Source organism: Vicia villosa, unplaced genomic scaffold, assembly GCF_029867415.1.
Source record: "Vicia villosa cultivar HV-30 ecotype Madison, WI unplaced genomic scaffold, Vvil1.0 ctg.002367F_1_1, whole genome shotgun sequence".
NCBI lineage: Eukaryota > Viridiplantae > Streptophyta > Magnoliopsida > Fabales > Fabaceae > Vicia > Vicia villosa.
The window spans coordinates 270,420-282,817 of NW_026705908.1; the positions used below are offsets into that span (position 1 = coordinate 270,420).

The following is a 12,398-nucleotide window of genomic DNA, read 5'->3' on the forward strand; positions in this document are numbered from 1 at the left end:
ATGCATACTCTCCACCCTGTAACAGTCCTTGTGGGAATCAACTCATTCTTCTCAGTTTTTATTACGGTTGTTCCTCCCTTTTTGGGCACAACATGAACCGGGCTTACCCAAGCACTATCAAATATCGGGTAAATCATCCCAGCATCTAAAAGTTTCACAACTTCTTTTCTCACAACCTCTTTCATTGCTGGGTTCAGACGCCTCTAAGGTTGGACCACTGGCTTGTGATCATCTTCCATGAGGATTTTGTGCATGCACATTGTAGGACTGATCCCTTTTAAATCTTCAATAGACCACCCCATGGCACTTTTATGTTTCTTTTACACTTCTACTAGCTTAAGTTCCTGCAACCGTTCAAGGTGCGAGTTTATGATGGCCGGACACCTATTTTCAGCATCAAGGAAAACATATTTTAAATTCTCCGGGAGTTGTTTCAATTCAGCCCCCTTCTTAGGTTCCTCCTTCTTTCCTTCATCCAAAGGTTGTCTAAGATCCTCCCACCGTTTTTGTCTAGAACTTTTGAATATGGGACTTGCCTCCATCATAGCCACTACTTCCACTTCTTTTTCATCAACAACTTCCTCTTTATCGCAAACAGACGAGCTCAACACTCTTTCTAAAGGTAATTGTTGTATTTTCAAAGAATTCTCATTAGTACAGATTTGATCAATCACCTCAATATGTAGACTAGTTGCTATATCATCCTTGTACTTCATGGTGTTGCGCACATCAATCTTTAGCTCTTCATCATAAACTTTCAGAGTCATTGTGCCTTCTTCAATGTCTATCAAACATCGCCCTGTCTCTAGAAATGGCCTTCCTAAAATAATAGGTATCTCCTCATCTTCCGGCATCTCTAGAATTACAAAATCCACTGGGAACACGAATTTGTCAATTTTCACAAGCACGTCTTCTACTATCCCATAAGGTCTTTTAACAGAGTGGTCAGCAAACTGGAGTGTCATTCTTGTATCTTGTACGTTACCTATCCCCAATCTCTTGTAGATAGACAACGGCATAAGGCTCACACTTGCTCCCAAATTAATTAGAGCTTTCTTGAATGACCTATCCCCAATTGTACAAGGAATAGTCACAGAACCTCGATCTTTCTTCTTCACCGGAATCTTCATACCCTGCAAAATAGCACTACACGTTTCGGTTAGAATAATAGGGTCACGATCGATGGTTCTTTTCTTGGCGATGATGTCCTTCATAAATTTTGCATAAGTAGGCATTTGTTCTAATGCCTCCAAGAATGGAATATTAATCTCCAGCTTCTTGAACATCTCCAAGAACTTTTCAAAATTCTTCTCATGTTGCCCTTTTTTCTTGTTCCTTATCGGAAAAGGAAGTTTTACTGCTGGCTTTTGTTTTTGTTCAACCACCTTCTCTTTTGGTGTTGGTTCCATCACCACCACTTCCTCAGCTTCTACCTCATTTTCTCTTATCTCTAAGTCTACCTCCAACAATGGTTCCTCTTCCTCGTCATTATTTTCAACTACACCTTTCCCTTTTCCGCTCCTAGTAACAATAGCGCTCACATTATTATGATCTTTAGGATTGGTAACTGTGGCACTTGGTAACACGCCCGACTGTTGAGAGTTTGCTAACTGCTGTGCTATCTGACTCATTTGAATCTCTAGATTTTTAATGGAGGAACCCGTATTCCGGAAATTACTCCTCGTTTCTTCTTGAAACTGAGAGCTTTGAGCTGCCATTTTTTCGATGGCAATCTCCCAATCTGCTTTTCTGGGGGCCTGTTGCTGAGGTTGTTGATAATGTTGTTGAGGAGGTCTATACTGTTGATGCGACTGTTGACCTTGATATGGAAGAACCCCTTGTTTAGGAGCACTCCCTGGTTGGTCCTTCCATGAAAAATTCGGATGATTTTTCCACCCCGGATTGTAGGTATTTGAGTAGGGGTTGTTTTGTTTCAAGAAGTTTATTTCCTCCACTTGCTGAGCTGTAGCAACACACTGAACAGTAAAATGAGGTCCTCCACATATTTCACACCCTACCGGTTGACTTGCTTGAGCCGGTTGAACTTGTGCTACTGTTTGTTTTTCAAGACCCATCTGTTTCAATCTCCGCTCAACTTCCGCAGCTACCTGATCTTCTATTTTCACAACTTGCGTTGACAATTTCATATCCACTAATCCTTCAGGTTGGCTAACACTACGGTCATATAACTCCAAGTGTTCATTGGCCGCAATAGCTTCTATGATTTTTTTAACACCAGTGGCTATTGAAAAGTTGGATGAGCCACCGGATGCTGTGTCAATCAGTTGCTTAGTCTTCATTTTAAGGCCATTCAGAAAATTCTGCATTTGTTCAGTGACATCCATGTTGTGAGTTGGGCATGCCACCAATAACCTCTTGAATCTCTTATAAGCATCTCCAAGTGATTCTCCTTCCTTCTGTTTAAAATTAACAATATCATACCTCTTACGGATATAAACAGCAGCAGGGAAATACTCATTCAGAAAGGTAGACTCCATTTGTTGCCATGTGGTAATACTCGCAGCAGGTAATGAGTAGAACCACTCTTCAGCGTCATCAGCTAATGTGAATGGAAACATAACCAACTTCTTGGCTTCTTCAGAGTGTCCTTCTATCTTCAGAGATGTTGTCATAGTAAGAAACCTTTGTAAATGCTTATTAGCATCTTCATTTATTCTTCCTGAAAATGGTTTCTTCTCCAGTTGTCGAATCGTTGCTGGGTGTAGTTGAAAGTGAGCAACATCGACCGGTTGATTTACAATTGTCATTCGTCCAGCTGGAGCATTTGCTCCACCATAATCACCTAGCAGCCTTTCTACGGGAGCTGCCATTGTTTCAGCCTCTGAATCTGAATGCTCAGAATGAATAGATAGGATTTCCTCGTTATCAGATTCCGAGTCTATCAGAATGTCTTCTAACGCTTCCAGTCGTTCTTGCTTTGCTTTTCGAAGTCTAGCTCATAGTGATCGTTTTGGCTCTGCGTCAAAAAGAAATTCTGATGAGGCCTTACCTCGCATAAAAAGATTAGACGATTGTTAGTAATAAGCGAATGAAATATCATAAATATGAAATAACAGAAAAAAATAATTTTAGTTGCAGAGCAACAAAAATTCAATTGAACTATTCTTCAACTTATAATTTGGCAGTCCCCAGCAACGGCGCCAAAAACTTGACCGGTAAAATAGCAAGTGTACTATTTTTATCGATGTAGTAATAAGTGGATTAATTTTCTCAAGTATCAAACTCGCGGACTGCGTAGGAATTATATGTTTTAGAATAGTGCAAAGGAATAAAAAGCCATCGGGGTATTTGAATTTGATTATTTAATTGAAATGACAGCTTAAGTAAAATAAAAGGCTTAAATGTTTAGACTAATGAAAAAATATGAAACTAGTTAGGATAGATGTATGAATTGCTCTGTAATGAAATAATTACCAATTAACAGATTGACTTTAGAAATTCTCGACTAACGACACCGAACATTGATTTTCCCTAATTCCTTAGTGAAAAACTTCTTGAGATTAAAACCCTCTTTCAATTCCTTAACAAGATAATTTTATCTCAAGATTCTATAAGACATAGCCCGGATAATTTGATCGCTATGCATCAAACCCTTATTCCTAAGTGATTCTTAATTATAACGTTATGATTAAAAAAGCATTGAGGTAGTTTGTCCGACAAAACCCCAACCGTAAATCAACACATATATTTTCCAATATATTGAAGCAATAAGAACTTTTAATAATAAACTGAATTCCATAAAGATAATCCAAAAATAACGGTAAAGATTATTCATTACATCACATGATTTAGGGACATCAATCCTAACAAGTAAGAGTTTAGCTACTCATGGCAATTGTTAGCATAACAATGATTAAAGATGAAGACATTACAATTGGTTGAATCGGAATTGATCTTCAATCGCGGATGCTCTTGAAGATTTCTTCGCCCAAGCCCTAGTGCTCTCAATCTTCTTTTTCACGTTCGCCGGCTATCAAAAAGTGCTTTTCTCCTTTCCAAACGGTGACTAAATAACTCTCAGCAAATACTCTCCTCTGAAAAGCCCATCATGCCCTTCCTTAAGTGACAAAGTCCAAAGATTTAAAACAAAACTTTTTCTGCGCACACGTCTGACACGGCCGTGTCATGGGACACGGGTGGCCGTGTCAGACTTCTGACTTAATGGTTCCAAGATTTTGAAATATTTTCCTTCAGCAAGTGTGACACGTCCGTGTCACAGGACACGGGTGGCCGTGTCACAAGACACGGGTGTCCGTGTCACAGCTCTGTCTCGCCACAAACCACTTTTCCTTGACTTGAATCTTGCCCTGTTCCTGCAACACTTAAACACTACCAATACAAGATCAAAAGCAATAGAAAAACCAACAAAAACTAGAAAATATAACACATCAAACTCAAATATGAAAATACGCAAAACTAGAAAGAACAAGACTAAAACGATTAAAACTACCACCGAATGAAGTATTTTTCCATTGATCAGAACATAGAAACGAGGTGAAATTGGTGGCCGATCACATTACAACATCTGTTGAAGATCGAATTGATTACTCTGAGGGACCCTCCTAAGAATCCTAACACCTCCACTCCTGGCTATAAACTCAATGCGAAGTGCGCGTACCATTCCAACAGTCCTGGACATTACACAAACAATTGCCGAACATTGAAGAATAAGATTCAAGATCTGATCGATGACGGGGAAATCAAATTCAACCCTCCTGAAAACTCCTATGGTGATCACCGCTCCTATGCCTAGTGTTATACCCCAAAATTTGCCCGCATCTTTTTTCAAAGAGAAGGCAACAGACTTCTGTCTAAAAATTGGGAGTTTCATATAATCTTGGATTTTATTTCATAAATATCTTGATTTTATGAACACTCAGTTTTTAGGATATTTTTTATATGGTATTTTGGGTTCGCTATTGAATTTATTCTTACACAAACGCCAAATATTGTTTATCACTTCACACGCTGTTTATTTGAGATTTACTTTCAGATAAATAATACTGACGCAATTGGTACAGAATCAAATTTTGCAGGCGCAGAGTCCAGGGATTCAGACTGTACTGGTAACAATTAAATTATTATTTAGTTTTGTTCCCCACTAATTTTTGTACTATATTATTGTTTTCAAATCTTTTCCTTTCTTTTCAAATCTCTTTCTTTCAAATCAAATCTTAACTTTATTCCATACACTTTCTTTCAAATCCTACTACCACTCAAACTTTCCTTTTTTGTACGGTATCACTTCATTCCCCAACGTCTCCATCCTTCTTTTCACTCTATATATGCCCCTCATTTTTTCCATAAATTCTCACATCAAATTTCACTCATCTCCCAAATTTCTATCATACTATCTCATAATTATTTTCTCTTCTTCCCCGGCAAAAAATGGCAAAGTGGGTGGATACGTTTTTTCTTATGGTCATCACTGTTTTTACGGTGATCATGTCTTTTTTCTGTCTGCATAGTCCTGAAAAATGCGGACCTGGGATGCTTGCACTCCCGTACATCTATATATTGTTGTTTATAGCATGGGTTTTTAATCGTCATACTTAAAGTTTGTCGTATCTTTCGCTTTCAAATAACGTACCGTTCATTATATTTGTCGTACTGTTCGTTATATTATGTAATATTTGTACTGTTAGTATTAAATATTGTACTATCTGTTGTACCGTCGTTTAATTATCGAGATAATATTATGTGTGTTTATTGCTAGTTAAATATTTATTTCTGTGCATTAAATCCTTTTCAATTTTATTATCGGTAATTTCGTTCGCGTACAGTATATTTTATTTATTTATTATGTTTGTGTTTTTCTAACAACTCATGTAAATAATTTTTCACCATTAACACAACAAAAGCAAAAAGAGAAAAATTAACTTTAACTGTTAAGTTTTCACTTTAACTGTAATGTTAATACCCGAACAGCCGGTTAACAGTCAAACCCGCTGACAGCACAATTCTCCGTGTTTACACCATCAGTCAAATCAATCTTTTGCATTTCAAAATTCCGAGATTTTTGTTCTAGAAGTCTTCTGATAATCACATGATCAGCAGAGACTCAACACTGCACAAAAATCAGGTACGCTTAATTGTCTCCTACACAAACAGTCCCTAACTAGGGTTTTTGTTTTTTTTCAGGAGAACAAGTTTTTTTAGACCTCAAATGGATTTCATGGATCTCCATATGTCTCAAAGTACCATCAGACAAATTTTCAAACTTCGATTCGCTCGGACGCACAGTCAGTAGCTCAAACAGTCAACAAACGACCAGTTTGACCGAAAAGTCAACAGACAGTCAAAAATGAAATTTTTTGTCAACATCCATATTTTGTCAAAAGATTCATCATTTGATCAATGGTTGATCATAATTCATCAAGAAAAGTCCAGAAATCGACAAAACTCTAAGTTTCAAAATTAGGGTTTTCTCCTAAAAAGTCAACTGAACTTTGACCGGCCATAACTCTCTCCTCGTTCATCCGAAAAATTCCAACCAAAGCTTATTTTAAAGGAAATTCAATTGTCTTTCAAATGAAATTGGTCCCATGGTCAATGGATTTACCATTTGGAAAATATGAGCTAAGACATTACAGGTCATTTTCAAAGTCAACAAAAAGTGGTTTTTTGTCAAAGCCCATAACATCAAGATAACTTCTCCAAATGCAAAAAAGTTTCCAACGTAGCTTGTAGAGGACATCTTGAGGTTTCTAAAAAGTACAAGAACTCCTTCATATGATCAAAATTGAGGGAATTATGCCTTGTTGAAGTTGGCTATTTTTTGGGAAAATGCATGAAACCAACAATGATCAAAATTGTTTTTTTTTTTCAAAAGAGGCCAAGCATTCATGATCCAAACATGTTTCTAATGATGTTAAAAGGCTCCCACGACCAACATTAGGCCCATGACATTTTTATTTCTTTTTTAATTTTATTTTATTTCATTTAAAGTTAAATTAAAAAAGAAATGGTTCAAGATAATGATTCAAGGCCTTTGTCCTTAGCATGAGCCACCAAGTTTGATCCAAACTCTGCAGCATAGAGGTACAGAAGACCAATGGCAAGAGGGGTGAAGAAAATTGAAGCCATGGCCAAGAAATTCAAAGCTTTTATTATTAAAAAAATCAAAAGTTCAAAGACACTCAAAGCTTGTTAGCTTAAGTTTGCAGCACCTCTATTGCTTATAAATAGCTTAGAACACTTCAGCAAGGACACACACGAATTTTGAACCAATATCATACTTGTATCACACTTGTATCAACTTGAAATTTTCAAAGAAATTTAAATTTTGAATTCTGAGTTTAAGCTAATTTCCAGTCCAAATAATTATCTAAACACGATCCTCAAACATCCCTGAACCTATCCCAATCATTTTCGGCAAGCAAAACACTCATAATCATTCACTAAGGCTCACGGTTTGTTCCAACAAAAATGAACACGAATACAATCTCTCGGGCATAATTAACATGTTTAATTTGTAGATTTGTGTTTAGTATCACACTCTGAACGATTCTGGACATTTAATTAAGGTTTGGTCGTGTATTCATGGAGATACCATTCTAGGGTTCTTAAGCTAAAATTTGGGATCCTTTGATTTAGGCAAAATTAGAAGAAACCAGTGGCATATTTGAACTCAGGGGACGATTTTAAGCTGAACCATGGTCTCCTAAATAATTTATATTGCTTGTATGAAATTTTGACATTTGCAGGACATGTAGCAACGGCCAAAATCCGTAGCTAAAACCTTTAGCAACGGTTGCAGGTGCTAAGCCAACGGACGGAGGTAGGAGACGAAGACGTGGCGTCTTCTCATTCGCCCGTTTGAAAAATCGCGCGTGATCTCCCCCAGCCAGATCCTATGTCACGCTTTCCATCATCTTTCCACAGGCCCTCAACATCTGAGCCACATGATCAATCAGATTGCACATCTAACGCGCTTGACTACTGGTCCATACCATGGACTCTCCAAGCCAACCACACAGGATCCTTTTATTTAATTTTTCTATATTTCTTTTAATTAATTTAATTTCTCTTTTAATTTGATTAAAAATAGTTTAAAAAATCAAAAAAATTATACAAAAAATATTTTAGGTTGATAAAATAATATATTAATTTTTGACATAAAAATATTTTATTTTTATTCATAATTAAAATATTTTTTTTAATTAATTAATATATATTTATATATTTGCCTTTAAATTATTTCTAACCTATCAAAAAAATCAAAAAAATATTTTCTTTTTATTAAATTAAGTTTATATATTATAAACTAATTTTGTACATATTTAGAATATTTTTCTCTTTAAGTTTAATTTATGTGTATAATTATTTGTATAATTATATGTTAATTAACTTAATAATTTCAAAAATCACAAAAAAAATTAATTTTATTTTAAAATTAATTAAACAATTTGGACATATTTTAGACTTAACTTTTTAGGTTTAAATTTTATTTCTAATTCTTAACCTTTTAATTAAATTAATTATGCATTAATTTTAATTAAAATCAACCATCCAAAAATCCAAGAATATTTTCCCTTTATCTTATTGCAATTTAAATTCATAGATAAATGTATAGGTTGTCAAATTCATGTAAATAGCGTAGTTTACATTTCTCGCACAATCGATGTAATAGCGTAGATTTACTTTCCGCATTTTACATTCTCGCACTTTAATTCCTGTAAATATAAAACTGTGTGTATGTCAAGAATAAAAATTGAAGCGCTAGATCACTAATTTCAAAGACAAAAATATCTGAAATAAATCACAATCACACTTGCACCTCTTAGAGTAATCCCTCTGTTACTCTTTTCAAAAATCAATTCTACTGTTCAAATACAATTCAATTTTTTCTTCTGTATCCAGTCAAGGAAAATTTTCTAAAGAAATAGGAAAGAACCTTATAAACTTAGGGTAAACCTCCTAATTTCTTGCTCAATCAAAAACAACAAAAGTTCTCACATATTACTGTTTTTCCAAAATAAACTTTCAAAAAGACAACACATTGTATATATATATCCAAACAAGGATCATTACGAAGTTAAAAATCTTTTTTTCGAACCATCAAAATATCTTTCGAAAGATAAACACTTTGTATACATCCGCACAAGGATCATTACAAAGTTAACTCTTTACAAAATATTTAAAACCACATACAAGCATTTCAAAGCAAGACAAATGATTCAAACAAGTGAGCTAAGCAATTAAGAGCCCATGGATAACCATGGATACAAAGGGTGCTAACACCTTCCCTTTGTATAACTTACCCCCGAACCCAAAATCTCTTTAAGGTCTTTTTCTGTTTCTTTTATAAACCTTTCCTTAATTGGATAAAATAAAAGTCGGTGGCGACTCTCTGATTTTCACAACTCAAAAATAAAAGAAGAATCAGTTCGCGTCCCACAAAAAACCGAGGATGACAGAACTGGCGACTCTGCTGGGGATTTCAAAAACAAAATGTTTTTAAAAGGGGTTACCTTAGAGTTTAGATCACTTTGATGTTTTCAATTGTTTGTCTTGTTTGCTCTATTTTTCAAAGGTTTGTTTGGGTATTTACTTGTGTGAAAGATTCTAACCCGAATCTCGAGATACCTTAAGTATATGACAATAGACCAAGGAAACCACACGGCATGTACCGATATGGTTGATCTGGTAGTCACCGTTAGTGCGACACTTTGGTCTGTACTGATATCCCTTGAAAACGATCAAGGAGTATGTTAGGCTTCCAAAATGTCATCAAGCACTAATTTGCCTTAGAACCTTTAGTTGAACTTGACTTGTGGCCTATTAAGTGACTGGCTTTGAAATTGATCGAAGTTGGTTATCCTCGAGGAATGTTTTGATCGGCCGTCCGAGTACCGTATTGAGATGTTGTCTCCAAGGATCGTAGAACCCGAATACCATTCTAAGACAGGTTTAAACCAACTCAACTTCAGTGGGGAGGGTATCACCTATGAACCTCGTACAAGCCTTTAAACCTAAGGCTATTGTGTGATTTGTTTGTGTTTTCCACATGTTTGACATCATGACATCATAAACATCATAAACATATCATTTTCTCACTAATCATTTCGAGGATCGAAGAGTTTACCTTTGTTCTGTTGTTGCAGGTAATGGCTCCCGCTACCAGAGATTATATCCGGATCAACATCGCAACAGTACCATCTGAACTAAAGAACTTAATATCAGAATTTCCCAGAAATGCTAAATTCATCGAGAGGCACGGTCACCTACTCCATTTGGTTACCTCAAAATTTGAAGAAGACATGATACGGGTCTTGTTCCAATTCTTTGATCCCGAACATCATTGTTTTACATTTCCTGATTACCAGCTAGTACCCACCTTGGAGGAATTCTCTGAACTAATTGGGCTACCTGTTCGAGATCAATTACCTTTCACTAGTTTAGAAAAGATCCCAAAGCCTGAAATCATTGCTGCTGCCTTACATTTACGGAAGTCAGAAATCAAGTCTAATTGGGAAACAAAGAGTGGAGTCAAGGGCTTGCTTGCTAAGTTCTTAACGGGAAAGGCTCGATCACTATTAAAAGATAGGAGTTACCAAGCTTTTGAAGAAGTTGCGGCTCTTTTGATTTATGGGTTGGTTTTATTCCCTAATCCCGACCAATTCATAAGTGTGCATGCTATCAACATTTTCTTAATCCGCAATCCAATACCTACTTTGCTGGGAGACATTCTACATTCTCTACACACTCGTACCGTGAAAAAGCGAGGAACTCTTATGTGTTGTGTACCACTACTGGCTAGATGGTTTACATCACACCTTCCCCGATCAGTGTTGAGAAATGAGCAAAGCATGCAATGGTCTCGCAGGATTATGTCTTTGTCTCATTCAGATATCCGGTGGAACAACTTCTTTCAAGAAGACATCACTCTCATTGACCATTGTGGGGAGTACCCTAATGTGCCACTCCTTGGCATTAGGGGAGGCATCACCTACAATCCCTCTTTAGCTTTGCGCCAATTTGGATATGCACGAAGAAATGGTCCTCACGACATGATCATCCATGGCATTGTGTTCGACTACGAAGATGATTCCCAAAGATATCGACGAAGGTTTATACATGCTTGGGGCAGTGTCTACAAAGTAGAAAGCAAGACTTTCTGACAATGGAATTCTATTCCCATGGAGCCTTACCTCAAATGGGTGCGTGCTCGTGCTCAGAAGTTCATCATTCCATATCCCGCTATCCTACCTGTGACCATTGAGCCATAAGTCGAAGGGAAGGAACCTCGAGTTATTCTACATCCGGACATGCCAACTGACCTGGAAGAGCTGAAGAAATCTTGGGTTCAACTAAAAGGAGAAAGGGATACCTTCAAAGCACACTGTCAAGACTATGAGAGGAAAGTGTTGGAGCTCACCAGACAACTCCATGAAGAACAGCAGATCAACACGTCCCTGGGTGCAAAGAGAAGACGTCCATGGGAGGCTTGAAGAATCCTTTATTTTCTTTATTTTTTGCTTTATCTTGTAAGCCCGAAAGAGGCAAAAGAAAAAAAAAAGAGACAAAAGAAAAGAAAAAAGAAATAAAATGTTTGACTAATAAATGTTTGTTTCTCTTTTGTTTAAACAAATTTAAATTCTAAGATCCTTGAAAACATTGCATATACATTTCATTCATAAACATTGCATAACAGGTTCACATAACAGGTTTCTCATCTCCTCGCTGTTTATTTCAGTTAGAAGGGATGGATTCCGAAATAAGCATAAATAATCTCGAAGCACAGAACGCCCAAGTTCAGATAGCAATTCTGGAGCTAGCAAAGGGGCAACAGGAACTAAAAGCCCTGATGACCAAGAAGAAAAAGAAGTCCAAGGGATCTATAGGTTTAAGTCACCTCGTGAGGAAAGTCAGAGTCCCAGCCAGGATGCCCAGAAAAGCGCCAATCCCTGAAGAAGTCGGAGAAGGTGATCAAGAAGACAATCACAACAACCAGGGTTCTGCCAAACTCTCTCTATCTCTCTCCTGACGAAGAAGATTATCACTCCGAAGACAAACAGGGTGATAGCAAATACCAGCAGTTGGAAGAACGCATGAAAGCTATGGAGATACAAAAAATATCTGGTTTAGACTTCAACGATCTTGGACTAGTCTCAGATGTTGTTATTCCTCCAAAGTTCAAAGTTCCTGTCTTTGCAAAGTATGATGGAGTCTCTTGCCCAAAGCTGCATCTAAGGTCCTATGTGAGAAAGATACTACCTCATACGGCAGATAACAAATTATGGATTCATTTCTTCCAGGAAAGTTTGTCGGGGACACAACTCGAGTGGTACTACCAACTGGAAAGTGCAAAAGTTCATACCTGGGAAGATCTGGCTACTGCTTTCTACAAACAGTATCAATACAACGCTGACCTT

General features: G+C 36.8%; 1 protein-coding gene across 1 annotated transcript; it reads right to left on the reverse strand.

Moving 5' to 3' along the window:
- Positions 1-320: 320 nt before the first annotated feature.
- Positions 321-1,631, reverse strand: LOC131638666 (uncharacterized). The gene has a single exon (XM_058909229.1). It carries the CDS (start codon positions 1,629-1,631, stop codon positions 321-323), a length of 1,311 nt encoding a protein of 436 aa, XP_058765212.1.
- Positions 1,632-12,398: the final 10,767 nt, after the last annotated feature.

What these genes read in the sequence shown, in the direction of transcription:
- LOC131638666 (XM_058909229.1), bottom strand. Translation starts at nt 1,631, where the DNA reads ATGAGTCAGATAGCACAGCAGTTAGCAAACTCTCAACAGTCGGGCGTG.